The 27,974-nt window shown below is 38.0% G+C and overlaps 2 protein-coding genes across 10 annotated transcripts in view; both read right to left on the bottom strand.

Annotated features, from left to right (window-relative positions):
* The window catches only part of SLC9B1 (solute carrier family 9 member B1), a 74,844-nt gene extending 72,132 nt beyond the window's left edge, over nt 1-2,712 (bottom strand). For 3 of the 5 annotated variants that reach the window (XM_058721782.1, XM_058721785.1, XM_058721786.1), the window contains exon 1: nt 2,574-2,701. The gene's annotated coding sequence lies outside the window, so the exon portion shown is untranslated. Of the gene's footprint in view, nt 1-2,573 lie in introns of all 5 variants that reach the window. The other 2 variants (XM_058721784.1, XM_058721783.1) reach the window with 2 other exon arrangements.
* An 8,296-nt stretch (nt 2,713-11,008) lies between these two features.
* The window catches only part of SLC9B2 (solute carrier family 9 member B2), a 54,126-nt gene continuing 37,160 nt past the window's right edge, over nt 11,009-27,974 (bottom strand). For 3 of the 5 annotated variants that reach the window (XM_058721774.1, XM_058721775.1, XM_058721777.1), the window contains 3 exons: nt 21,304-21,412; nt 17,712-17,848; nt 11,009-14,995 (listed from right to left, as the gene is read on the bottom strand). In XM_058721774.1, the coding sequence (XP_058577757.1) occupies nt 14,774-14,995; nt 17,712-17,848; nt 21,304-21,412 (468 nt within the window). In that variant the 3' untranslated portion in view covers nt 11,009-14,773. Of the gene's footprint in view, nt 14,996-16,693; nt 17,849-21,303; nt 21,413-27,974 lie in introns of all 5 variants that reach the window. The other 2 variants (XR_009259413.1, XM_058721776.1) reach the window with 2 other exon arrangements.

Raw genomic sequence — 27,974 nt, 5'->3', positions numbered from 1 at the left:
CACATACTCCTCTATTATCTACATTTCTCAGCTCTTCTTCCTGAAGTATCTTGAGATGTCTATAGTGCTGTATCTATTCTTCACATTACATTTTCTCTTCATCGTTCTTGTCAAGACACATAACCACTACATGTTGTCAAAATCCAATGATCAGATATCTTTATTTGACTTTTCAACGTGTTTCAATAGCACTGGCCGTGCTTTGTTGTCTTGACTTTTAAGTCACCGCACTCTTTGGATTTTCTTCCTACTTCACTGGCTACTCCTTACCCAATTCCTTTGCTTCCTTCTTTTCTTCTGCTTTACCTCTAATCATTGGAATCCTCTCTATGAATACACTTTATCCAGATAGTTTTTTCTACATGCTGATGTTCCTCAATTTTGTGTCTTTGGTTCCTTACACAGAACTCAAGACACCAGATTTACTTTAGATTTCTAATAAGCATAGATCAAATTTTAGGTGAACAAAATAAAAACAACCCCTTCCCAATGTACATAAACACACACACACACACACACACACACACACGTACTTTTTCTTCTTTAGTCTTTTTCATTTGGTAAATGTCACAACCATCCACTCAAATTCAAGACAAAAACATAGGAGATTCTCTTTTTTTCTCATCCCCTACATTCATAACATCACCAAATCTGTAGGTTCTGCCCCAAATATACCTTATATCCATCCACTTCTATACTACGTTAGCCCAAACTATTGTCATTCTTTCCTGGATCACAATCGTCTTCTGCTACTAATCTTGTCACCAACCCTATGATCAATTAACCACATAACAGGCAGAACACATCTCTTTTCAATGAAAATCAGATTATATTACTCCCTTCCAGGAGAACTTCCTGCTGGTTTATCATCATGCTTTAAATGAATTCCAAACTTATTCTATGGGTAGATCCTCATGACCTATTCAAAGCCCTGTATGATTTGGCCCCTACCTATCTCTTCAAGGTCAAGTTGTACCACTTAATCCACACTGAAGCTAGAGCAGTCTTTATGGTGTTCCTTGAAAGAGTCAAGCTCTTTCCTACTGTAGGATTTTTGCAATTGGAATTCCATTTAACTTCAATGCTTTGATCCTACTATTTCTGTGGGTTTTGTTTTGTTCGTTTGTTTGTTTTTTTAGATCACTGAGGTGTTAGCACATGTCAGGTCTTCAGAGAGCCCTTCCTTAACCAATCAATCTAAGACGACCTCTTCCCCAGTCTCTCTCACTTCATACTGTTTTACTTCTTGACTACACTTAACATTTTCCAAAATTTCCGCATTCCTATCTCGTTGCTTTGCTCACTAAATCTTAAGTTCCATGAGAATAGGAATCTTGCCAGTCTTTCTTACCATTGTATTCAGAATAACTGGCAAAACAGATTTCCTAGAGATATTTAATGAATGCCTGTTCCTGAGTGAATCACTCACTCTATCTGATCTCTCATATTTGCAGACTTGCTAGTGCTAGACTTAGCTCTGGGTGCAGGGAATACAAAAACGAATAAGGCATGTCTCCTTGAGGATCTCATCCATTCGTCTCTTCAACAAATATTTACTGAATGTATATTATACTAAGCTCCAGGTACTATTAAATCTGTTTAGTGAAAATATGAAAATAATGTACAACATGAGATGTACCATAAACATGTTACTTTAGATGGTACTATTATTGCACTTGCCTCTTCCCTCTTGTTAGGTAACGGGCAGGAGCTCATGACAAGAGACAGCCAACTGATAAAAATGGCTAATATACATTTTGGTATTCACAGAAGGCAATAAATAGGAATGCGCTCTTCATAAGCACATAGTGACTAAACCCTTTGGGGTCATGAATTCTTTAGCTGAGATAGTAACAAGTGTTAACTTTCCACACTGCTCTTGCACAAATTACAATTTTATTTACTCTTATGGAGAATTAGGGAATACCCACGTCAATTGCTCCTCTCCATCTAATTTTTCAGGGACCTGGTATGGGCCTGCAGAGCTCTTGTAACTCCTGAATGCTGTATACTGGACACATGGTACCTGTACAACAGTTGCTCTTAGTTTCTTCAAAAGCATTGAGCTAAAGGGCTTGTCCAGTGTAATAAAGCCAACAGAAACAGGCTGGGGAGGGGGAACTGAGAGGTGGGTAGGTTAGGGAGGAAAGCCTTCCCAGGATCAGCTACCAATCCTGGAACACACGTCCGGTCACAGGAGCACGTTAAAGTTCATTTGCACATATTCACCCTTTGGACAACAGTCTACCCTTAATAAAACTAATTTTGCAGTCAGTCTTGACTGACACATCTTTTTTCTTGCGAGTTATCTGTAAAATGAAAGGAACAGAGAAGGAAGGGAGAGAATAAAGAAGACAGCGATGTGGGATGAGGGAGTAAAGAAACGAGTCAGGGGGAGGAGAGAAAAAAGGTCTGTGGCTGTTTCCCCAGCTTCTGACAAAGGAGCCCACGTCTGCTCCTGAAGCGGGAGGAAAGGAGCTCCACGGGCCTACAGGAAGGGAAGGACGGCACGGGATGAGGGGCCAGTGCCCAAGGGCCTGGAAAGGGTGAGAGTTGAGAAAAATGGACCATACCTACAATTCCTTCAGCATCCCTCGCTACCCCGGGAGCGGTCCTGGCGCCCAGCAACTGCCGCGTAGACCACGCGCCGCTCTGGGGGAAAAGCCACCAGGGCACGAACTCCGCGCGGGTGCTGGGGCCAGACTAATGGCCGCCGGCTCAGCCAAGGGCAGCGGGGCGGGGTCTGGGTGGGGTCTGGGCGGGGCTGGCAGCAGCAGGGCGGGGCTAATGGAGGCCCCGCGTTTAAGCGGACTGCCGGCTGCTCTGCGCTGCAAAGGCTCGGGTTTGGGGGTTCCCAGGGACGGCGTGGTGTGCTTTCAGTCTATTCGACCCTTTCCTTCCCACGTCTCTTGTGAATGATGACTTATTGCGTTGTCAAAGTCCAGGTACAGAGTTGACATCACAGGGTCTTTAAGCCAAAAAGCAGCGCCAGGGGCTGCACGTGTCAGAAATGACTTGTCAACTCACATCAGTGTCCCCTTAAGTCAACTTAAATATAATACAGTTGTAAAAGAGAATAGTCTCTGGGGTTAAGACTGGACTCAAATGTCAGCACTGCCACTTTATAGCTACGGAACTACAGGCAAATACATAGCTTCCCTGAGCTGCAGTTTTCTCTTCTGTAAAGGACATGGTTGGCGGTGGTGCGACTACATGACAAGTGTCTGGAACAGGGCTCGGTACAAATAAACACTCAAATGTCCTGTTATCAGCATAAAACCTTTGTGTTTTTTTCCACATGAGCTCTTATGTGGAGACCTTCATATGAAACAAATAAAAGCAGTTGAGGGTGGGCCCCCAGAAGCTTTGGGTTCTTAGTTCTGAGGCTCCTCTAATGGACTCTGCAAGCTTCCTAAATAATAGACGAAAAACAACTCTTATTTCTCCAATAAGAATTATAAACGTCTTATAGAGACAAACTGCCCTTTTCTAACTTTGCTCCCCATACCGCAAACAACTTTGGTCCCTGCACACACCGTATCCTTTTTTGCCTATGTGTTTTTTTCTCAAGTTTTTGGTTAGGACTGTTTTCTTTCTCCTTTTCTTATTGCTCAGGATATGATGTAAATTACAACTCTTTCTTGGGTGATCAAATAAAAAAACTCTCCTTCACCTTTAGCATGATGTAGACATCTCAAAAAAGATTCAAAGTTATTTTCTGCCTTGTTTCAGGAGAGTAGGTAAGATTTCTGTGATTGTAGGGTTAGGGAAATGCTTTGTTCTCATGGTAGGGAAGGGAAAAGCAGGATACTGGTGCAAAGCTCTACAAATGGTAGAGCTGGGAAGAAAGGCTTTTGAGAAGAGTCTGAACAGGGCACTGCTCTGTGCTCCAGATGCAGTGAAATACTGGAGAGGTTAGTGCTTTAGGGTCCATCTAAGGAGGATGGAGGACACATAAACAAGTTCTGTTCTAATTGGAACAGAAGGCTCAAGCCAGATTTAATTTGGCTTAGTCCACTAAACCTGTATTATTTGCTCCTAAAATGGCATGAAGCAATTCCTACCTGTTGGAAAGAACTACATAAGTTATTCATATAGAAATAAACGTTCTGAAACATTTCAAAAACTATGTTCTTCATTTATTTGAAGATAACATGATGAAAATTTAATAATGGTTTAAAAAACATCTAAAAAACACCGATGTCTTCTCTTGTAAAAACTTAATAGAAACTTAAAAAAATAAGTCAGTTATATTTGCAACCATGCCATTGAGAGCAAAACACTTTTGAGGAACAAGGATGACCTTATTAATGACAGCATTTTTCACTAAATTTGATATGACAAAAATAGCTGAAAAATATCTTCTATATAAATCGCTCTGGGAGAAAAACAGGGAAGATGGTGGTGTAGGAGGACACTGGGCTCACCTCGTCCTCGTCCTGCTGATCACTTAGATTCCACCCACACCTGCCTAAATAACCCAGAAAACTGCCAGAAGGTGAGCAGAATGGACTCTCCGGAGCAAAGCATAGACAAGAGGCCCACAGAAGAGGGTAGGAAGGGCCAAGAGGTGGTGCACACTACATGGACTGGTGGGAGGGAGCCGGGGAGGTGGAGGGGCAGCCCGCCTGGCAAGGCAGAGCCCCTGAGTCTGATTTGCAAAAGCGGAGGGGCCGGACGCAGTGAGTGCTGACAGCCATCGGGATTTAGCAAGCACTTGGAATATTATAAGTCAACAGCTCTGCTCAGAGAGTGGGAGGGCAAGAGGACACCGGGAGGGAGAGGTGTTGAGCCCTGGAAGACAGAGCTCAGCTCAGCAGGGAACAAAGATGCTGGCCAGTGCCATCTCCCTCTCCCATCCCCCAGCCAAAACCCTAAAGGGAACCAGTTCACCGAACTTGCTTGCATCGCGCAAACACCCAATGTTGTGCCTCTGTGGATCCATCCCTCAGACCAGGTCAGCCTCCCTCCCAGTGCTGCAGGGCCCCTCCCGCAGGGGACCACCAAGGGCAAAATAAGCTAAGCCTGCTCCTCTGCCCCTGTGCACTTTGTGGATCCACCCTGGCTAATATGCCAGATCCCATCAAAGCAGCACCACAAGCCTGGCAGTGTGCAAGTAACCCAGACAGGGGCCACACCACTCCACAGTGAGTCCTGACCCTGGGAGAGGGGAAGATAAGGTACACACCACTCTGACTGTGGCCCCAGTGGTGGGCTGGGGACAGACATCGGGTCTGACTGCGGCCCTGCCCACCAACACAAGTTACTCCAGACACCACAGGGGAAGTGCCCTGCAGTTCCGCGCCACCCCAGGGACTATCCAAAATGATGAAACGGAAGAATTCTCCTCAAAAGAAACTCCGGGAAGTAGCGACAGCTAGCGAATTGATCAAAAACGATTTAAGCAATATAATGGAACAAGAATTTAGAATAATAGTCATAAAATTAATCGCTGGGCTTGAAAAAAATATAGAGGACAGCAGAGAATCTATTGCTACAGAGATCAAGGGACTAAGAAATAGTCATGAGAAGCTAAAAATTGCTATAAATGAGGTGCAAAATAAAATGGAGGTGACCAGAGCTCGCATTGAAGAGGCAGAGGAGAGAATAGGTGAATTAGAAGATAAAATTATGGAAAAAGAAGAAGCTGAGAAAAAGAGAGATAAAAATATCCAGTAGTATGAGGAGAGAATTAGAGACCTAAGTGATGCAATCAAACGGAACAATATCTGTATAATAGGAATTCCAGAAGAGGAAGACAGAGAGAAAGGGGCTGAAGGTGTACTTGAACAAATCATAGCTGAGAACTTCCCTGATCTGGAGAAGGAAAAAGGCATTGAAATCCAAGAGGCAGAGAGAACTCCCTTCAGACGTAACTTGACTCGATCTTCTGCATGGCATATCATAGTGACACTGGCAAAATACAAGGATAAAGAGAACATTCTGAAAGCAGCTAGGGATAAACATGCTCTAACATATAAAGGGAGACCCATAAGACTAGTGGCAGACTTATCTACTGAAACTTGGCAGGCCAGAAAGGAATGGCAGGAAATCTTCAATGTGATGAACAGAAAAAAATATGCAGCCAAGAATCCTTTATCCAGCAAGTCTGTCATTCAGAATAGAAGGAGAGATAAAGGTCTTCCCAAACAAACAAAAACTGAAGGAATTCGTCACCACTAAACCAGCCCTACAAGAGATTCTAAGGGTGATTGTGTGAGTGAAATGTTGCAAGGACCACAAAGGACCAGAGACATCACTACAAGCATGAAACCTACAGACATCACAACGACTCTAAACCCATATCTTTCAATAATAACACTGAATGTAAATGGACTAAATGCTCCAACCAAAAGACACATGGTATCAGAATGGATAAAAAAACAAGACCCATCTATTTTCTGCCTAAAACAGACTCATTTTAGACCTCAGGACACCTTCAGATTGAAAGTGAGGGGATGGAGAACTATCTATCATGCTACTGGAAGTCAAAAGAAAGCTGGAGTAGCCATACTTATATCAGACACACTAGACTTTAAATTAAAGGTTGTAACAAGAGATGAAGAAGGGAATTGTATAATAATAACAGGGTCTATCCATCAGGAAGAGCTAACAATTATAAATGTCTATGTGTCGAATATGGGAGCCCCCAAATCTATAAAACAATTAATCACAAACATAAGCAACCTTATCATAAGAATGTGGTAATTGCAGGGGACTTTAATACTCCACTTACAACAATGGATCGATCATCTAGACACAGGATCAATAAAGAAACAAGGGCCCTGAATGATACATTGGATCAGATGGACTTGACAGATATATTTAGAACTCTACATCCCAAAGCAACAGAATATACTTTCTTCTTGAGTGCACATGGAAACTTCTCCAAGATAGATCACATACTGGGTCACAAAACAGCCCTTCATAAGTATAAAAGAATTGAGATCATACCATGCACACTTTCAGACCACAATGTTATGAAGCTTGAAATCAGCCACAGGAAAAAGTCTGGAAAACCTCCGAAAGCATGGAGGTTTAAGAACACCCTACTAAAGAATGAATGGGTCAACCAGGCAATTAGAGAAGAAATTAAAAAATATATGGAAACAAATGAAAATGAAAATACAACAATCCAAACGCTCTGGGATGCAGCGAAGGCAGTCCTGACAGGAAAATACATTGTAATCCAGGCCTATCTCAAGAAACAAGAAAAATCCCCAAAACAAAATCCAACAGCACACCTAAAGGAAATAGAAGCAGAACAGCAAAGACACCCCAAACCCAAAGAAGAAGAGAAATAATAAATATCAGAGTAGAAATAAACAATATAGAATCTAAAAAAACTGTAGAGCAGATCAATGAAACCAAGAGTTGGTTTTTTGAAAAAATAAAATTGATAAACTTCTAGCCAGGCTTCTCAAAAAGAAAAGGGAGACGACCCAAATAGATAAAATCATGAATGAAAATGGAATTATTACAAACAATCCCTCAGAGATACAAGCAATTATCAGGGAATACTATGAAAAATTACATGCCAACAAACTGGACAACCTGGAAGAAATGGACAAATTCCTCAGCACCCACACACTTCCAAAACTCAAACGGGAAGAAATAGAAAACTTGAACAGACCCATAACAAGCAAAGAAATTGAATCAGTTATCAAAAATCTCCCAACAAATAAGAGTCCAGGACCAGATGGCTTCCCAGGGGAATTCTACCAGACATTTAAAGCAGAGATAATACCTATCCTCCTCAAGCTGTTCCAAAAAATTGAAAGGGAAGGAAAATTTGCAGACTCATTATATGAAGCCAGCGTTACTTTGATTCCTAAACCAGACAGAGACCCAGTAAAAAAAGAGAACTACAGGCCAATATCCCTGATGAATATGGATGCAAAAATTCTCTATAAGATACTAGCAAATCGAATTCAACGGCATATAAAAAGAATTATTCACCATGATCAAGTGGGATTCATTCCTGGGCTGCAGGGCTGGTTCAACATTCGCAAATCAATCAACGTGATACATCACATTAATAAAAGAAAAGATAAGAACCATGTGATCTTGTCAATCGATGCAGAAAAAGCATTTGACAAAATTCAGCATCCTTTCTTAATAAAAACCCTTGGGAAAGTAGGGATAGAAGGAACATACTTAAACATCATAGAAGCCATTTATGAAAAGCCCACAGCTAATATCATCCTCAATGGGGAAAAAAGTAAGAGCTTTCCCCCTGAGATCAGGAACACGACAGGAATGTCCACTCTCACTGCTGTTGTTTAACATAGTGTTGGAAGTGTTAGCATCAGCAATCAGACAACAAAAGGAAATCAAAGGCATCAAAATTGCCAAAGATGAAGTCAAGCTTTCACTTTTTGCAGATGACATGATATTATATATGGAAAACCCGATAAACTCCACCAAAAGTCTGCTAGAACTGGGGCGCCTGGGTGGCTCAATCGGTTAAGCGTCCGACTTCGGCTCAGGTCATGATCTCACGGTCCGTGGGTTCGAGCCCCGTGTCGGGCTCTGTGCTGACAGCTCAGAGCCTGGAGCCTGCTTCAGAGTCTGTGTCTCCCTCTCTCTCTGCCCCTCCCCCGTTCATGCTCTGTCTCTCTCTGTCTCAAAAATAAATAAACATTAAAAAAAAAAGTCTGCTAGAACTGATACATGAATTCAGCAAAGTCATAGGATAAAAAATCAATGTACAGAAATCAGTTGCATTCTTATACACTAATAATGAAGCAACAGAAAGACAAATAAAGAAACTGATCCCACTCACAATTGCACCAAGAAGCATAAAATACCTAGGAATAAACCTAACCAAAGATGTAAAAGATCTGTATGCTGAAAACTATAGAAAGCTTATGAAGGAAATTGAAAAAGATACAAAGAAATCGAAAAACATTCCATGCTCATGGATTGGAAGGATAAATATTGTTAAAATGTCAATACTACCCAAAGCTACCTACACATTCAATGCAATCCCAATCAAAATTGCACCAGCATTCTTCTCAAAGCTAGAACAAGCAATCCTAAAATTTGTATGGAACCACAAAAGACCCCGAATAGCCAAAGTAATTTTGAAGAAGAAGACCAAAGCGGGAGGCATCACAATCCCAGACTTTAGCCTCTACTACAAAGCTATAATCATCAAGACAGCATGGTATTGGCACAAAAACAGACACATGGATCAATGGAATAGAATAGAAATCCCAGAATTAGACCCACAAAAGTATGGCCAACTAATCTTTGACAAAGCAGGAAAGAATATCCAATGGAAAAAAGACAGTCTCTTCAACAGATGGTGCTGGGAGAACTGGACAGCAACATGCAGAGGATTAAACTAGACCACTTTCTTACACCATTCACAAAAATAAGCTCAAAATGGATATAAGGGACCTGAATGTGAGACAGGAAACCATCAAAACCCTAGAGGAGAAAGCAGGAAAAAACCTCTTTGACCTTAGCCACAGCAATTTCTTACTTGATACATCCCCAAAGGCAAGGGAATTAAAAGCAAAAATGAACTATTGGGACCTCATCAAGATAAAAACCTTCTGCACTGCAAAAGAAACAATCAACAAAACTAAAAGGCAACCGACAGAATGGGAAAAGATATTTGCAAATGACATATCGGACAAAGGGCTAGTATCCAAAATCTGTAAGAACTCACCAAACTCCACACCCAAAAAACAAATAATCCAGTGAAGAAATGGGCAGAAGACATGAATAGACACTTCTCTAAAGAAGACATCCAGATGGCCAAGAGGCACATGAAAAGATGCTCAACGACGCTCTTCATCAGGGAAATAGAAATCAAAATCACACTGAGATACTACCTCACACCAGTCAGAGTGGCTAAAATGAACAAATCAGGAGACTATAGATGCTGGCAAGGATGTGGAGAAACAGCAACCCTCTTGCACTGTTGGTGGGAATGCAAACTGGTGCAGCTGCTCTGGAAAACAGTGTGGAGGTTCCTCAAATTAAAAATAGACCTACCCTATGACCCAGCAATAGCTCTGCTAAGAATTTACCCAAGGGATACAGGAGTACTGATGCATAGGGGCACTTGTACCCCAATGTTTATAGCAGCACTTTCAACAATAGCCAAATTATGGAAAGAGCCTAAATGTCCATGAACTGACGAATGGATAAAGAAATTGTAGTTTATATACACAATGGAATACTATGTGGCAATGAGAAAGAATGAAATATGGCCTTTTGTAGCAACGTGGATAGAACTGGAGAGTGTTATGCTGAGTGAAATAAGTCAAATAGAGAAAGACAGATACCGTATGTTTTCACTCTTATGTGGATCCTGTGAAACTTAAAGGTTAGAGAGGGAGGGAGCCAAATCATAAGAGACTCTCAAAAACAGAACAAACTGAGGATTGACGGGGGGTGGGAGGGAGGGGAGGTGGGTGATGGATATTGAAGAGGGTACCTGTTGGGATGAGCACTGGGTGTTGTATGGAAACCAATTTGACAATAACTTTCATATTAAAAAAATCTCTCTGTAGTTCGGGGAGCAATAAATAGAAAGATGGTCAACTAATGGAAATAGAAGTGTGGTCAGTGATCTATTTGGTATGATTTAATTGCCAATAAATTTTTTTTTAATGTTATTCATTTTTGAAAGACAGAGAGCGCAAGCAGGGGTGGGGCAGAGACAGAGGGGAACACAGAATCCAAAGCAGGCTCCAGGCTCTGAGTTGTCATCACAGAGCCCGATGAGGGGCTCAAACTCACAATCTGTGAGATCATGACCTGAGTTGAAGTCGCACACTTAACCAACTGAACCACCCAGGCTCCCCTAATTGCCAATTTTCTTTTCTGGTCCTACCTGTCACTAATTTTTTATCAACCCTAAGTGCCAAATTTTTACTGTATACCAGGCTTTACTGTTTCAAATTTTCCAATATGCTTGTCCTTTATCTAGTTGTTTCTTTCTTCACCTTACTCTCTAATATTAATCCATCAATTCAAATTGAAGGTCCAATTCACGTTTATCCTCCTTTAATTTTCCCCACTGAGAACACTATTGAATCATTCATTTGTATTACAGCTATTTGTACATATCTTATTTCCTTGTAAGATTCTTGAAGGCAAGTATGTGTTATTTGTATTTGTATTTTCCACAGTGTCAATTTCCCAGTAGAATTTGAGTTCCGTTAAACAGGGCTCTTGCACATCTTGATCATTGTATCTCTTGGCATTGAGCATAATGCCCGGCACATAGCAAGCATATTATAAGTGTATTTTGAGTGAGTGTATGTAAGGATTTTAAAACATAATCTCCATCAAGGTTATCTCCATAATCTCCAAGGATTTGTCTGTTTTATTCATTGCAAAATGAATATGTTAATATTACCAGGTGAACACATGCTTATTTGGAAGTCTCAGTATTCATCATATACAACAAATTTCTTCAATCTCTATATCTTCACAGAAGTCAAATATAAAGTGTTTGTTCCTTTTCACCCAACGAATTCAGTGGATGATGTATCTTTCTGAAAATAAGACATCTCCTAGAAGTGCAAGAGTAAAATGTAAAAGAATCAAAATAAAATGGATGTTTATGTTAAGAGTAGTTTCGGTTTTGTTCCTTGTGCTTTTCTGTGTTCTAAATTTTCTGTAATGAAAAGGTCTTATTTTATAATCAGAAAAAAATAGTATTTTTAAAGAGTGTAAAGGATGAGATCATTTGCAAATGTATGGTTGAGGAAACTTTGAGGACATCCAAGTTCAATCAAGGTTATCTTTGAGTTAATATCAGAGAGAAAATATTGGAATGTGAAAATTACTTTTACCTGAAATGTAATAAGCCTCTCTTAAAAAACAATACCTCTCAGAGGAGAGATGGATGGCACCAACCTTAGGAAAAGAAAAAGACATCATAGAACAAGAACTTATAGTGATTTCTTAGCAGTGCCTTGGAAGTATGACACCTTTGCTGTGGACTGTTTTCCGCCCAGATTCATATGTTGAAGCCTTAACCCCCGATGTGATGCTATGTGGAGATGGGCTTTTGGAGGTAATTACATTTAAATGAGGTCATGAGGAAAGAAAAGACACCAGAGAGCTTACATACTCCCCCCTCCCCCAACCCATTCTCATCTCTTTCCCTATCACATGATGACACAGCAAAAAGGAGGCCATAAATGAGGTAGGAAGAGAGCCCTCAGCAGAACCTGATCATGATAGCACCCTCATGTTGGAATTCCATCCTTTGGAACTATGAGAAAATAAATGTCTGTTGTTTAAGTCACTCAGTCTATGGTACTTTGTTACAGCCGCCCAAGCAGAATAATATAGATCAAGAAGACTAAGATCGGAACTGTTATGTGGCAGGTAGTTTTCCTTTCTCTCTCTCTTTTTTTTTAGAGAGGGAGAGAGCATGATGGGGAGTAGAAAGGGAAAGGGAGAGAGAGAGAGAGAGAGAGAGAGAGAGAGAGAGAGAGAGAATCTTAAACAGGCTCCACGCTCAGCACTCAGTATGAAGCCTGGTGGGGGCTCGATCCCACAACCCTGGGATCATGACTGGAGCTGAATTCAAGAGTTGAAAGCTCAATTGAGCCACCCAGGCACCCCTGGCAGGTAGTTTTCTATATTGGAATAGGATCCCCTCAGTGATTCAGTCGATGAAAGTTTATTAAATGCCTACTGTGTTTCATGCCCTGTGCAAAGTACTGTGGATCCAAAGATGACCAAGACAAAGCTCCCACCCCTAAGGAGCTCATGTAATAGGAAACAAGCATGTAAACAAACTGAAAAAAGATTATAAATGCTTTGACAGAAGTATGTATGGGGTACTTACATCCTTTTTTCAGGAACTCAGAGGTCAGGGTAATTGTTTCTATCTGTGTTGGGGTGGTGTAAGTTTGGTTGGCCTGAGTCAACACTCTGTATCTACTTAACTCTGAGTTCAACCAAGTCAATAGCTGTGACTCATGATGTGGTGATAAGCCTGAGACTTCAGTTACAAACCCTGCATAGGCCCATACTGGACAGTTATAGGCACTTAGATAGTGGCTGCCCACCAAGGAGAGGGAGGACAGAACCTGTTTTATGCCCTCCAAAATGGTATAGGCTATTGCTAGTGGCCAAATGGCCTCTTGCACCATTTCTGTACTGTGAATTTCCACTTCTAATTCTTCTTTGGAGCCTTGAATATTTATAACAACATTCTCATTTACTTACACTAATTGTATTTTGTATACGTTAACAAGCATTCAAAGCTGTTACTGGAGAAAAACTACTGGAGAACATGGGACCTAGCACTAACTACAGCAGCCTTTTGCCTCACATGCCTTTTGCTGTCTATGTTCTAAGCATCCCCCATATCCTAGCCCAGGCCTTACTTTGTCTGGGAGCTGTGCCTGAACTGTACCACCCCTGGATTGTGTGGGTGCTCCTGTTATGAGCCCCTCAGCACTCCTGGATTTTCTGCATCATAGCATATGTCATATTGCTTTGAAATCTCTTATTTGTCTCCTCTACTAGACTATCAGATCCTTAAGGACAGGAGCAATAATAGTTTTGATGACGTGCCTAGGTCATCAAAGGCTTCCACTAAGTATTTATTGAAGGAATCCAGTTTCAGAGCCTGCAAAAGTAGAGGAGCAGATGAGCATTAAGTTTATGTTGCTACCACCAAGGTGCATCTAACCAATGAAGTTCAGTTTGAAATATTTATCTGAACTTTGGCATAAATTAATCCAATCCAAATAAAGAGCAAAAACTAGAAGGAAACACAGTACCATAAAGTAACCAAAGTCAGGCTGATATAAAAATTGAAGCTATTATGGCTTCATATTATGTTAGCTTAATAAAAAATTAAGTTGGTTTTGAACAGAGGGGAAAGTCATGGAGAAAGGGTCTGGAGCAGTAGTCTGAGGACAAGAGAGGAATGGATAGGCTTTATGCAGATCAGCTTGGTAGGATCAGAATATTTGTAATCTATTCATTTAACACAATCTATTCCTTTAATAAGAAAAGGCTGAATCAGGGCACTCCTTAAGGCAAACTCAGATGGGCCACTAAAATGGGAGACTCTGCGTTGCCACCTAGGAGACAGGATAAGGTCTGTCTAGGTGCATAGCTGCAAGAGAAAGAGCTAATGAAGATACTCTGCATACTTGAAATTTTGGTGGGACCAATCAGTTACAATACTACACAGAATGGCAGCAAGAGAGGTAGAAATGGAGTAGAGGCAGATTGGCATAGAAAGTGGGGGTAAAACTGATGGGGAATTGCATAAAGTGGGGGTAGAAATTAATGGGGGATTGCATTATGGTATTTAAAAATAAAAAAGAAAAGAGGAGCCAAAAATATGTCAAGGCATGAAAGGTTAGGTGACTATGAATCATGAAATTATGACAGTTACAGTAAGTTAGAACAAGCTGTTGGCTAATAGAATAGGATACTGCACTTGATGTTTTCCATGTTAATCTTAAATTGTGGTAGTACATTTTAGTGTATGTGTCCCTAAACAAATTAAGATATATGATGAAGACTTATTTTAAAAAAAAAAAAAAGGTCGAGAAATCAGGTTGGAGTTGTAGAATATTACCATACAAATGGAAAGGATAATGGCTGAAAATGCTCTTTAAAGAAATAGCCACACTTTTGTTTCTATTACATTTAAGGTTTAAACATTACATATCTCAATATCCATCTAGATAAAGTAGCCTCTGGTAGTTGATAAAATTAGCTCTGGTAGCAGCTTTCTAATCATTATATTCAGCATTCTCTCTCTTCACCTCTAAACTTGTACAGAAGTCTCTTCCTGAACTTCTTCATTTTTATTTTGATGTTCAGCTTTCTGGAGAAGCCTGGGGCCCAGCAAACCGATGAGCAGACTGCCAATTGGGGCTGTGATGAGGATGGACAAAAATGCCACTGTCAACACATCCATTCCATATTCTTCCAATTGTTTCTCTCCATGTGATCTTGCTGTGTCCAAAGCCACAGATCCTATGGCAGCCTATACAAGTTTAAAGGTAACATTGTAAACATAAGACAAGCACACAGAAAAAAGGTGAATTATTTTCTCATTTGCAAAAACAAATGGCTTATTCTCTTGCTCAACTAAGAAAGTTCTTAGTCTTCCTTCAAAGCATACTGCAGTTAGTTTTGTCTGAAAACTCTCCCTGTCCTTGCTTGGGGAAAGAATAGTGATTCATATGTACCTATTTGCATAAGGTAGGGTTACAAAAAGTATCAGGCAAATATATTTCAAAACAAAAGGCAAACGCAGACTCACAATATTAATTAACTATAACATGACCTTATATACTAACTTCCTCCTGAGTAAAGCTGAATGTTACTGGTCATCTCATTCTTTTATCTTTAGAATTCTGAATTAAGAAAAAAAACAAGACGAAAAAATGCAGTGATACTGGAAGATGGTGAAGTTTTAAATAACAACAATAATAATAAAAGCCCATGTTGTATGTAAGCGATGAATCACGGAATCTACCCCCAAAACCAAGAGCACACTGTATACACTGTATGTTAGCCAATTTGACAATAAATTATATAAAAAAATTTAAACAACAAACAAAAGAATATGTTTTGCTTTAGAGCCTAATTATTAAACATCATGAAACTTGAAAATGTTAGGCACCTTCAAAACTTGAAATTAATGTTATTCAGTATTTAGTTAATTTTTGCCTTGGGAGTTGGTAAAATGTCTTATTTAAGATTTGGCTTTTGAAAAGCCTTACACAATTTTTGTTTCCTTTTTTACAGGCAAAATGCAGTATTATCAGTGCACATGGCAAAATAACATATTAAACGATCTGGTTATTCCCTTATTCCACAGAACACAACAATGTTAGCCTGGAGGATAATCAAACAGAAGAGAAAATATCAGTGTGCATAAGACACATGGCAGAGACTACTAATTGCCCGCAAATATCTGAATGCCCCTTTATCCTTCTATAATGAAACTCTTGAGTTTCAGCTGGTCAATTACTGTACAAAGAGACTTTTTTCAGCCTTTTTTTACAACTAGATGAAGCTATGTTTCTAAGTTCTGGCCACTGAGAGGCAAGCAGAAGTGATAAATGCTATTAGTAGACTGCTCTCTAGGTGGACTCATGGGTGGAAGGCACACACTGAGGGTAGTAGCCACGCTGCCAGCTCTGGAATGCCCAGATAATTTATTTGAAGGTTCGTGGTTATTGCAGTTTACCTTGTACCATAACTAATACAACATTTCAAGAATTCTTGAGAAGATGTGCACATACTACGATGTGTAGTTTTCAATTTTCTGTTGTGTGTGTGAGTATGCATGTGTGTTTTGGGGCTTGTACATATGCTGAGTTGTGATTTAAAATATATTTCTTATAGTATACATGAGCAAAAAAGTTTGAAAAACACTAATGTAGAAAAAACATATAAGACAGTTTTGTTTCTTGGGCAGTGGCAAGAGGAGAAAAAATTTTTTATACAATACTTACTTCACAGAACATACATTATTCAACAGGTTCTGGATAATGTTTCCTTATTTTATAATTGGCTTTGAAAGCAGGAAAGTGTCATTTTCCAAATGTTAATGTTTAGAAACAAATCTTTCATACCAAAGCTACTAGAGTGATTATTTGATATTTACCCACTAAAGTTACCAAAGGTAGCGAGGAAGCTGAAGACACTCTGAGGGAGAAACTATTTCACTTACTGTACTATTAACCTCACAGTATTCTTATCCATTATGTCTCAGACGTCTTTGAAAGTCTGATGGAAATGAAAACTTCTCTGGAATAATGCCGAAGCTCACAGCCACACAAAATCTGGCATAGTTATAGAGCATACATATCCCCAAAAGCTTCCTAAATTAAGAACATCTGATTTTCATTTCATGAAACAGAAATGTGCATATTTAAACAACTGCAAAATAATCAGAGAAGAGACAGTTAAATCTTGTGTGCTATGTTTAGTTTGAAAATATGGAACATAATCAGAAATATATTACATTTGCAACGAATAATAATCTACACAGTTGTAATTTAATTAGTAATTAAATTCTATCAAATACGTGGTCAGTAATTTCAAGCACCTATATTCATGCCTTGCTCATGAGAGTGCACAGTTTTGGGGTCATGTGATTGATACATTTGACAGGAGGTTCGGCTAGTTTGAAAATTTTAATATCAACCAATAATCTAGGAAGGCAATAAAGCATTTTCCTAATTGTTTTTAATAAATCTTTCTCCTTTATATATAAAGACTGTGGTCAAGCATAACTGATCATTAGTCATACGGACACTGAAGTATTTCCAAATACTAAGATGGGCCATGCTATTTCTGTTTTACTCTCTTCTTGGAAGATATTGAAATGCCAAGTTGTCAAAAGATTGACAACTATCTTTCTGGGTGATTTAGAGAACTCTGACTGATAAAAATTCAAACACTTTCTTCCTGTGACTACTACTTTCTCCTTAGTGTAGGGATATATTGGATTTCTAGTTGATTTAAGTAAATCTGGTGATCTAGATAAATTTAAATGAGCCATCATATTTAGGAAATCAATATACTCAAAATAAAACTTTTAAACAGTAGATTAGTATAAACCCTTTTTGTAAATCAGTCTTCAATTACATTTTTTCACCAAATTTGAATTAGCCCTCTTATTCAAAAGTTCAAGATACCATATATAAATAGGAGTTAAGATGCTAAGCCATCCTATCCATTATTACCTGGACTGTGGCCTTCGGAAGCCATGCAAAAGAAATAAATATCTTTTCCTTTATGTTAAAACCAGCAAAACACACCATCAGATATGTAGTCAAAACTCGTATCAATACTGCAGTGCCGAGGATGGCAATACAAAGGCCTGTAAGAAATACTTAATTTTTAGATGTAATGAAATACTTAGGGAGAAAATGAAACTCATGGTTATTGATTCAAAATACTATCAACTGTAATTATCTAAATATATTAAAAAATTAAAAAGACAAAAATGATTAGGCATAATTTATCAAAACATCAACATTAAGGATCAAACCACATGTTTGAAAGAAGTTATTTTTCCTAGATTAAACCAGAAATTAATGAAATATATTTGATATATGGATGAACTAGAGGGTATTATGCTAAACAAAATTAGTCAGAGAAAGACAAGTATCATATGACTTCATTCATATGAGGAATTTAAGATACAAAACAGATGAACATAAGGGAAGGGAAGCAAAAATAATATAAAAACCAGGAGGGGGACAAAACCTAAGAGACTCTTAAATACAGAGAACAAACCGAGGGTTGCTGGAGGGGTTGTGGGTGGAGGGATGGGCTAAATGGGTAAGGAGCATTAAGGAAAACACTTGCTGGGATGAGCATTGGGTGTTATACATAGGGGATGAATCATTGGTATCTACTCCTGAAATCATATAGTGCCCCTATTGCACTATATGCTAACTAACTTGGATGTAAATTAAAAAATAAATAAATTAAAAAAAATTAATAAAAGAAAGAAAAAGGTTGAGCACAAATTCTCCATAGCAAAAAAAAAAAAAAAAAAAGAGATATCTGATATATATTACAAAGGAGATTTGAATGTTATTTCTTTTAAGCTGTATAGCAAGAACCACACTTTCTTCCATGTGTTTATTCAACAAGAATTCATTAAATGATAACTATGCATGACAGGATTTGGACTACATATTGTGTATACAAAAATGCATAATGTGCAGACTTTGCCTCTACGAAATTCAAAGTCAGAGGAGAAGAGAAGCATAAACAGCTAATTAATATGCTATAAGGTAAGGGCAATATAAACATACTGGTAAGAGGTCATAGAGGAGGAAAACATTAATGTCTTCATCAAAATGGTTGAGAACTATTTACAGAGTATAAACTAGAGGTGACACTGAAGATATTTATCAGCCAGTATGGAAGCAATTAGCCAATCAGAACAGAGCTGGCTGGGCACTAACCTATCAGAATAGACACTGGCGGTCTACATCTGTTTCACCATATTGGTGTGTACACTGACTGCCCATTAGCCCTGGTTAACGTGCACAGATACTTCATTCAGTCCTTTAGAATCCTTTGCTCAGAGATAAGTTCATCCTGATTTGCAAAACAAGAACAGTGACTAGGGCTGCTACAGGCTACTGAACTTGAGAAAGGTGCTAACCTGAGCTAAGGTGACTGCTAAGAGGGTGATTTTCTAAAAAGTAACATTTGTTGAGTGTTTACTGTGTGCTAGGTTCTGCATTCAGCTTTAAGTGCACTCATTACTTAATCCTTACAACCTGTGGGGAAATGTTTCTTATTTTACAGTTGAAAAAAAATGAAGTTCAGAAAGGATCAATGACTTTCTCAAGTTCAAAGGTTAGTAAAACACCAGATAGACATTGCTGGAGGATCTACTGTGAATCTGCAATATGGCTTCTTTACAAAAAAGTGTGGCTCTGTATAGAAGGACATTGCTCTTATCATCATTTGTTGCAAATCAGGTTGGTAGGGTTCAAAAGTACTTGTTGCCTGAAGTACAAGAAACCAAAGGGATGATTTGGTTCATTTCCAGGAGGAAACATTGAAGGTTTGGGGAAAAGATGATTTAGAAGTTTTGAACATATTGACTTGGAAGTTTTGTGAGATTTACAAGTGGTGATTTCCAATCAGCAATTAGATACACTGATTTAGAGATAAAAATTTTGGAATTATATAGTTTATAATCAAAGCTACTGAATATAGATGAGCCCAGAAAAATGATATAGAGTGAGAAGCACAGAAGGCTTTGGAAGAACTTAGATGAAGAGTAGAATTTAAGCCATATACAGTGTAAGTGAGGACTCAAAGGGCATTGAAAAATATGAAGTTTCAGAATTCAATGTAAAATGTATTTTAAAGAGGTCAATAGCATCAAATGCTGCTGAACGATCACGTAAAAAAAAAAAGACTGATAAGTATTCAGTATATTTAGCAAAATAACCTTGGTGAGAGCAGGGTTGGTTGTAATATGGGTGAAAGCTGGGCAGAGATGTTGTGAAGAACAGAGTGAGAGTTGAAATGGAAAAAGGAGATACAGTTACCTCTTTGGAAAAGTTTGAAAAGAGGAATAAAGAAGAAGCATGGTAGATGGGGGGGGGGGAGTGAAATGGAGAAAGGAAATTTTATGTATTTACATATTTATATATAAATATAAATTGTGGTAAAATACACATAACAAATTTGCCATCGTAACCATTTTTTTATTAAGATTTTTTTTAATGTTTATTTTTGAGAGAGTAAGAGAGTGCAAGAGGGGGAGGGGCAGAGAGAGGGAGACACAGAATCTGAAGCAGGCTCCAGGCTCTGAGCTGTCAGCACAGAGTTGGAAGTGGGGCTCGAACTCAAGACCTGAGCTGAAGTCGGATGCTTAACTGATGGAGCCACGCAAGAGCCCCCCGCATCGTAACCATTTTTAAGTGTACAAGGTAAGTAGCATTAAGTTAAACATTCACATTTTTGTGCAACAAATCTTCAGAATTTTTTCATCTTGCAAATTGACCTATTTAACACTTCATTTCTCCCTCCCCCAAGTCCTTGGCACCAGTCTACTTTCTGTTTCTGTAGTCTGACTGCTGTGGATGCCTCATATAGGTGGAATCATACAGTATTTGTCCTCTGGGTTCATCCATGTTGTAGTATGTATTGGAATGGAAAGACACTGAGATAGGAGAGATTAGAGTTCGTTTAAATTCTGAAGAGGAAAGAACTGTGACATGGATATTTGAAGATATATGAGAAAAGGGGAAGAATCGATGTGTGAGATCCAGAAGAAAGTAGCAGGGACATGGGATTCCTAGTAAAGATGAAAGAATATGGAATGAGCAGAAAGAAGAAATAGTGTGTACATGTGTACAAATAAATTTTTAAGTGTGGTGTTATGAATAAAAAGTTTTAATATGATGGCTTTCAAATATATGAATAAATAAATGAATGAATGCTCGAATGGACATTTCTGTTCCATGGATGTATATTATAGAACTGAGTAGTTATCTTTGCAATTCTGGCCCTTGATAAGAACAAGTCTAATTGAACATTTTTATCCTTACAAAAAACTTTTAAGACCTGCATTTTCTAGATAGTAGTTAGCAGTGTTACTTTTCTTTACAAAGAATAATATTAAAGGTATAAAATTTATGCCTTAGATTGACAAATATTACTTTCTAGCCAACTCCTGTAAGAGACTTAGATCATTATTAGCTTTTTATATAATTGTGACAATAAATATACCTAATAAAGGTATTCCACTGAATATAAAAGTTGATTCTAACAAAAGTACTACTTTGAAATTCTTACCTACAGTTTCTGGTCTGAGAGATGCAATAGATACTTCTGCTCCAATCAGTCCAAACAGAAGGGGCTGAAAGATGTACCAGGCAACTGCAATAATTTTTTCAACATCTGCCTAAAAGAAATACACCCACACACCCACACACAGATTTTTATTACATGAAGTTACAAGTTCTAAGAATTTTACTAATTTGAAATTTGAGTCAATTTGACCTGAGATAGGCTTTATTTCTGTGACATCTTTTTTTTCTTTTAATGTTTATTTATTTTTGAGAGAGACAGTGCAAGCAGGGGAGGGGTAGAGAGAGAGAGGGAGACACAGAATCCCAAGTAGGCTCAAGGCTCCAAGGTGTCAGCACAGATCCCGATGCAGGGCTCGAACCCACAAACTGTGCAATTGTGACCTGAGCCAAAGTCGGATGCTCACCGACTGAGCCACCCAGGTGTCCCTATTTCTGTGATACCTATAAATAAGAGGTTAGCTAAAATAGATAAAAAAACTGCATAAAGATATTTCTAACACAGTTATTATATGAGGTGCTTTAGAGTTGGTTTGCAAGTGGATGTTAATTATAAAAAGTCTAATAAAATAATCTTAGGGGGGTTTCTACTTCTAAATATATGATACGTGTGTATGTACATATGTAATACCTAGTATTTTATACTTAAAATTTTATGTTAATCTTCGACAATATGATTTTGAGATCTTATAATAGTAGCACATATATCTAGATACACATCTCATTATTGTTATATAGTAATCTATAGTATGGTAGTACCATAGTTTATTCAATCATTTCTTTATTGATGGCCCTTTGTTTCCCATTTTATTTTATCTTTATAGAAAACATCATTTAAGGTTGTCTCAAATCATGCACAGAAATATAACTCAGGTCTAGTAAAATGCTGTGCCACTTGTTAATTTTTTACCCCTTGGTTCCAAATCCACATTTCATTGTTGCTCTGCAGAAAATTAAGCTAAGCCTTTAAATATTTCTCTTTTGCCAGCTGGCATCATATTAAATTTTGTCAGTAGAGAGTGCTGAAGAGATATTGCAAGGAAGATACTCTCCTTCCTGATTTCTGGGGCTCCTCCCAGCAGGATCCTATAGCACACTTGGGTTTCTTCAGCACCCAGGTATCTTCTCCAGTGCTGGGCTTCTATAGTGCATGGCAGCCAGCAGCACCCAGTGGCCAGCAGCCGCTCCTAGCTTACTGCAAGGGAGTTTCATAGCCTATTCCCTTGGGCAAAATACCTCCCCATGCATGCTAGAAGGTGAATTTGGAGTATAGATTTCCAGCAAATTGTCCAAGCAGGGCACCATGGCTGCCTTCTCCACCATCCAGGGAATAAAGGCTTTCTAACATGATCTGGATTCTGAGCCCTGGGGGTGGGAGAAGGTGGGGTGGAGTGGGGAGGTCTTAGGGGATGCTTAATCTGAGCGCTAGGAGTTTATAGCTTATTCCTATATTCTTCAGGGGTCCTTTACATCTTACAAGCCAATCTCTTGTTATCTGATCCCCTGGTATGGTTAATAATTAACTTTCCCTATTCCAGTTATCATGTGATTTCCCTTGCCTGATAAGATCCTAACTGATAAAAGTACTAACTTTATAACACATACTGCCAAAATCCTAAAAGAAGATGGGCACAACTGACGATAGCAAGGCTAGAATGTTTTGTGGCAACAGAAACCATACACAAACAAAGAACAAAAAGATGACAAACCAGGAGAAAATATTTGTACTGTGCATAACAGAATAAGGAGCAAAATCTAAGCAATAAGAAAAAGAAATAGAAAGTAAAAGAAAAAAAAATGGGCAATGTATATATACAAGTAATTCATAGCTGAAGAAACACAAATGGCCAAAAACATAAGATGTTAAAATTCAGTAATCAGTGAGACACAAATTAAAATGATATGTCACATTTGAGGAGGCATTACAAAAACTACTAAAAAGTTTTAATAATGTCAAGTATCTGTGATTATAAGGAAACTCTCACTAATTGGTAGGAGAACAAATTGATAGTGGTTTTTTTTTAGAGGGCAATTTAGCAGTACCCATCATAGTATCTAAAATTTGTATTGAACAGATTTTTCCAGTCAACTAATAAGAATCTATTTTTAGACAACACTTTTACACTTAAAACTACACACGTTTGAGGATCTGGTTTTCTATATCTATATTCAGCAGTTTAACAAAGGAAGATTACATTGTGTCTCTGTTTTCTTTATTTTTAAACAAATTCTGGTATGTTTATTAGGGTGAAGATTCTGTTTCCTCTTGGCTTACAAAAGAGCTCATGTGTGAAGGGGCTGGTTGATTTACTTATACAGTTCTATTCCTACATCATGCAAAGAGTTATGTTTTCATATCATAAGGAATCAGATAATAGCTAAGGTCAAATACTGCCACCTGCTAAATGCAAGCCACTTGTCCCTCAGTGCCTTATTTTCTTCTCATCTGTCAAATGGGAAGTTTATATAACATCCAAGATCTTTTATCATTTAATGACAATTAAATTGTCCTACCAAAACTGGAGTCCAGTTGCCCACCTTTCTACGTATCTTTAAATTTTACTTTTTAATTTAGTTTTTAGAGTATATCATAGGTATAGCTCAGACTTTAGTTGCTATCCACATTAGTGCAGAACAAAAATCAACTCTATTAATCTTAGGTTACTTAGCCTTTTGTTACCATGACTAATTATTTAAGGGAAGGCCTCAAAAATATTTAATGTACTCAGAATTCCAATGAAAGCAGATGGCCTAAAAAGCTTTCTCCATCCAATTATTTTCATTTCCAAACTGTAGACAAAGTCCACCGTTTGTTTTTTTGATTGTAATGCTTTAGACTAGTTGAACATCAGACATAGGTTTATATATTGTAAGACTTAAAAATGGGAGAAGAGTCAAAATGTACCCTCTTAATGCTTTTTCATAACTTCAAAATGAATGTGCTTATAAAGAAAACGGAGTCATCGAATAGGCTAAGTGTAAAAGAGAGCAGACGAATGAAAACTACGTTGTCCACACTAAATGCTTAAGGCTACTTTATACATCTGTTTGTAGCAGTAGCAAGAATTTTCAAAAACATAAATCACTTTCAAGGATGGACAAAGGAAGAAAATGAGCAGAAATGGAAGTTTTTTTTTTTTTCAATGTTTTTTATTTATTTTTGGGACAGAGAGAGACAGAGCATGAACGGGGGAGGGGCAGAGAGAGAGGGAGACACAGAATCGGAAACAAGCTCCAGGCTCCGAGCCATCAGCCCAGAGCCTGACGCGGGGCTCGAACTCACGGACCGTGAGATCGTGACCTGGCTGAAGTCGGACGCTTAACCGACTGCGCCACCCAGGCGCCCCCAGAAATGGAAGTTTTACCATGACTTAAATACCTACGTAAGCTGATACCTCCCTTCTCAGAAAGAGTATTTCAAGATTCAGAAGATTCAAAATATGTCAGAAAAACCATCCCACAGCTACAAAGGTCTTCAGAAGAAGCACTGGATTTGAAAATAGATGAAAAAAAAATGACAGAGGTTGTAAAAAGGTGAGCGTATTTGAATACAATAAATGGCAAGATTAATGATATATGGAAAAACCAAGTAAAGAAGTATGAAATAATGTCAGAAAACTATAGCATAAACAAAGTTTTATAACATATTTTAGCTTTTCAAATTATAACTCAAAACCAGCCTTGATATAGCACTGTTGAGTTTACAATTGTTTCATATCTGTTTTCCTACATAGTAGTCACTATTCTTTTGATATTATTATTATTTTCTTCCTATTACAGTTTGAGAAAACAGAGTAATAGAGAAGGCATGTAAGTTTGGGGGGATTATACAGCTACAGAGCAGTAGAATTGGGATTGGAATCCTAATTACTTTATCTTATATTTTAAGCTCTTTTTATTATATTGTATTGCTCTACAAAGTAGTTACAAAATAATAAGGATTATATTATTATTTACTGAGTGTATTCTACGGCTAAGGATTTAGCTTTGTATAGAGTATAATGGTTAAAAAAAAGTGTGTGTGTGTGTGTGTGTGTGTGTGTGTGTGTGTGTGTATGTAAGGTAAAGAGATCCATATATGAGAGTTACCAGGGGTACATATGAAAAAAGTGTTCCTAGTTCTTCCACTGGGTTGTAGGATTACACGGACCTATGTTCAGCTGGGTTGAAGGCAATTCAGGCAAAATTATGACAAATGCAGACTAACAGATGCTGTGTTTTGGTTTATAATGATCTTTTCTCTATAATCCCCAGTTTTTGAGAAGAGTGGTATAACTGGAACTGGTCAAAATTTCCCTTGCCTTGCTGTGTCTTTCTGTGCCCATAGCTAATGCCCACTTGCAACAGGCACTAATCTCCCCTTTGATTTCCCTGTTGCTAAAACTACTCTTATATGTTCCATTCCAAATGATATGGCTCCTTTCATTGTTTATTTTTTATCCTATCACTTAGGGATTTAGAGACTTAATTTTGAAGTGCAAAGTGTAGAAATATAATGTTTCTAAGGTGCTTGGTATGTGTTATTCAAATAGATGTCAAAAATATAAAAATGTGCCCTGAACAACAATGCTACAGTTGTATCACAGAGTAGTAACTCTGGTGTCAGGTAAACCTGAGCTTAAATCACAGTGCCATTTTCTAATTTTGTGATTTTGGACATGTTATTTATATCTTTCTGATTTATAGTCTCTATAAAATAGAAATGGTAATACTTTTTAAAGTTTATTTTGTGTGTGTGAAAATAAATGAGAACATCCACTTAGTGCCCAGCATACAGCCATACAGACTGGCCAAAAAAATTTACTAAAAAATGGGCAGAAGACATGAATAGACATTTCTCCAAAGAAGACATACAGATGGCCAACAGACACATGAAAGAATGTTCAGCATCACTCATCATCAGGGAAAAGTAAATCAAAACTACAATGAGATATCACTTCACACGTGTCAGAATGGCTAAAATCAATAATACAAGAAGTAACAGGGGTCAACGAAGATGTGGAGAAAGAGAAATCCTCTTACACTGTTGGTGGGAATGCAAATTGGTATAGCCATTGTGGAAAACAGTTTGGAGGTTCCTTGAAAAGTTGGAAGTAGAACTACCTTATGATGCAGCAACTGGACTAGTAAATACTTACCCAAAGAATACAAAACACTAATTCGATGTTTATAGCAGCATTATATAAAATAGCCAAATTATGGAAACAGCTCCAGTGTCTGTTGATAGATGGCTGAATAAAGAAAATGTAGTATATATACAATGGAATATTACTCAGCCATAAAAAGAATGAAATCTTGCCATTTATAATGACAAGGATGGAGCTAGAGTATTATGCTAAGCAAAATAAGTCAGGCAGAGAAAGACAAATACCATATGATTTCACTCATATATGAAACTGAAGAAACAAAATAAAAGGAAAAAGGGGGAAAAAAAAGAGAGACAGAGACAAACCGAGAAGCAGACTCTTAACTATAGACAACAAACTGATGGTTACCAGAGGGAGGTGGGTGGTGAGATGGGTAAAAGAAGTGATGGGATTAAGGAGTGCACTTGTGATGAGCACAGGGTGTTATATGGAAGTGTTGAATCACTGTATCATACCCTTGAAACTAATATTATACTGTATGTTAACTAACTTGAATTTAAATGAAAACTTAAAAACATGAAATAATCTAATTATCAAATTAAGATTATAAAAAACATTAAAAAAGAAAAAAACTATTAGTTCCCTTTCCTCTTTTTACCTGTTACACTATGAAATAATGAGTTGGCTGTCATTTTTGAAGATTTTTAAGGGGGTGACAACATAAAAACAGTTATCCATAAAGTTCAGTTTGAAAAAGCTTATTATGAGCATTTTTGAGAGTTTTCTTGTTGAATAAATGAAAGGAAATAAACTAAAATATTTAAATAGTTTACAGAGCTGTTGGCTTTAGATGGAGGAACTGCAAATGATTTCTTTCCTTTTCTTTCAGATTTTCCCCCTCCAAAGTTAAAAAGTGAGCATATAGTACCTTCATACTAAAAAATAAAGTTAATTTTATTTTAAAAATTACTGTCTTTGGTAATTTACGTTTTTAATGCTGGAAAAAAGATTACTATTAAGAAGTGAATGGACAATCTGTAAAATGCCAATGCAGGCAAACTTCCCAAGTGTTGGACAAAGAAAGGGTCACAACATTCACAAAGGTGAATGTAGCAGCATCTTTCACTAAAGTGAAACTGTGACCTCGGTCCTGGGGCAGAGAATAGATCAGAGCGCTTCAAAGAGTAGGGCACATTTGTCAGCAGCCCTGGGGAGGACCCAAGACAGACAGCAGTGAATCCACAGAGAGAAGCAAAGGAGGCAGTATAGCCCTCAAGTCCAGAGCTGAGATTAGATAGAAGACTGACCAGTGATAGGTGATAACTCTGCTTCAGCCCACAAGCAGAGTGAAGCCATGGAAAAACAAATGTTTTGATAAGAGCAAATGCTTATGGGAGACAAGGGATGATAAGAGTACCTGATTTATGCTAGGAAGTTTGTTTACTCTGTAGCTCTGCTCTGGTCAAATGTTGGGTTACTTGAAATCAGAAAGTAGAATTGAGTAATATAGGTGTTGCTAGGAAAGAAAAAAGTAGACCTGAAATAAGCCTTGTAGCCAAGAGTCTTGCAA

The sequence above is a fragment of the Neofelis nebulosa genome, chromosome 3, assembly GCF_028018385.1.
Source record: "Neofelis nebulosa isolate mNeoNeb1 chromosome 3, mNeoNeb1.pri, whole genome shotgun sequence".
NCBI lineage: Eukaryota > Metazoa > Chordata > Mammalia > Carnivora > Felidae > Neofelis > Neofelis nebulosa.
The sequence above is the reverse complement of the archived record's forward strand: the minus strand, read 5'-3'. Positions and strand labels throughout refer to the sequence as shown.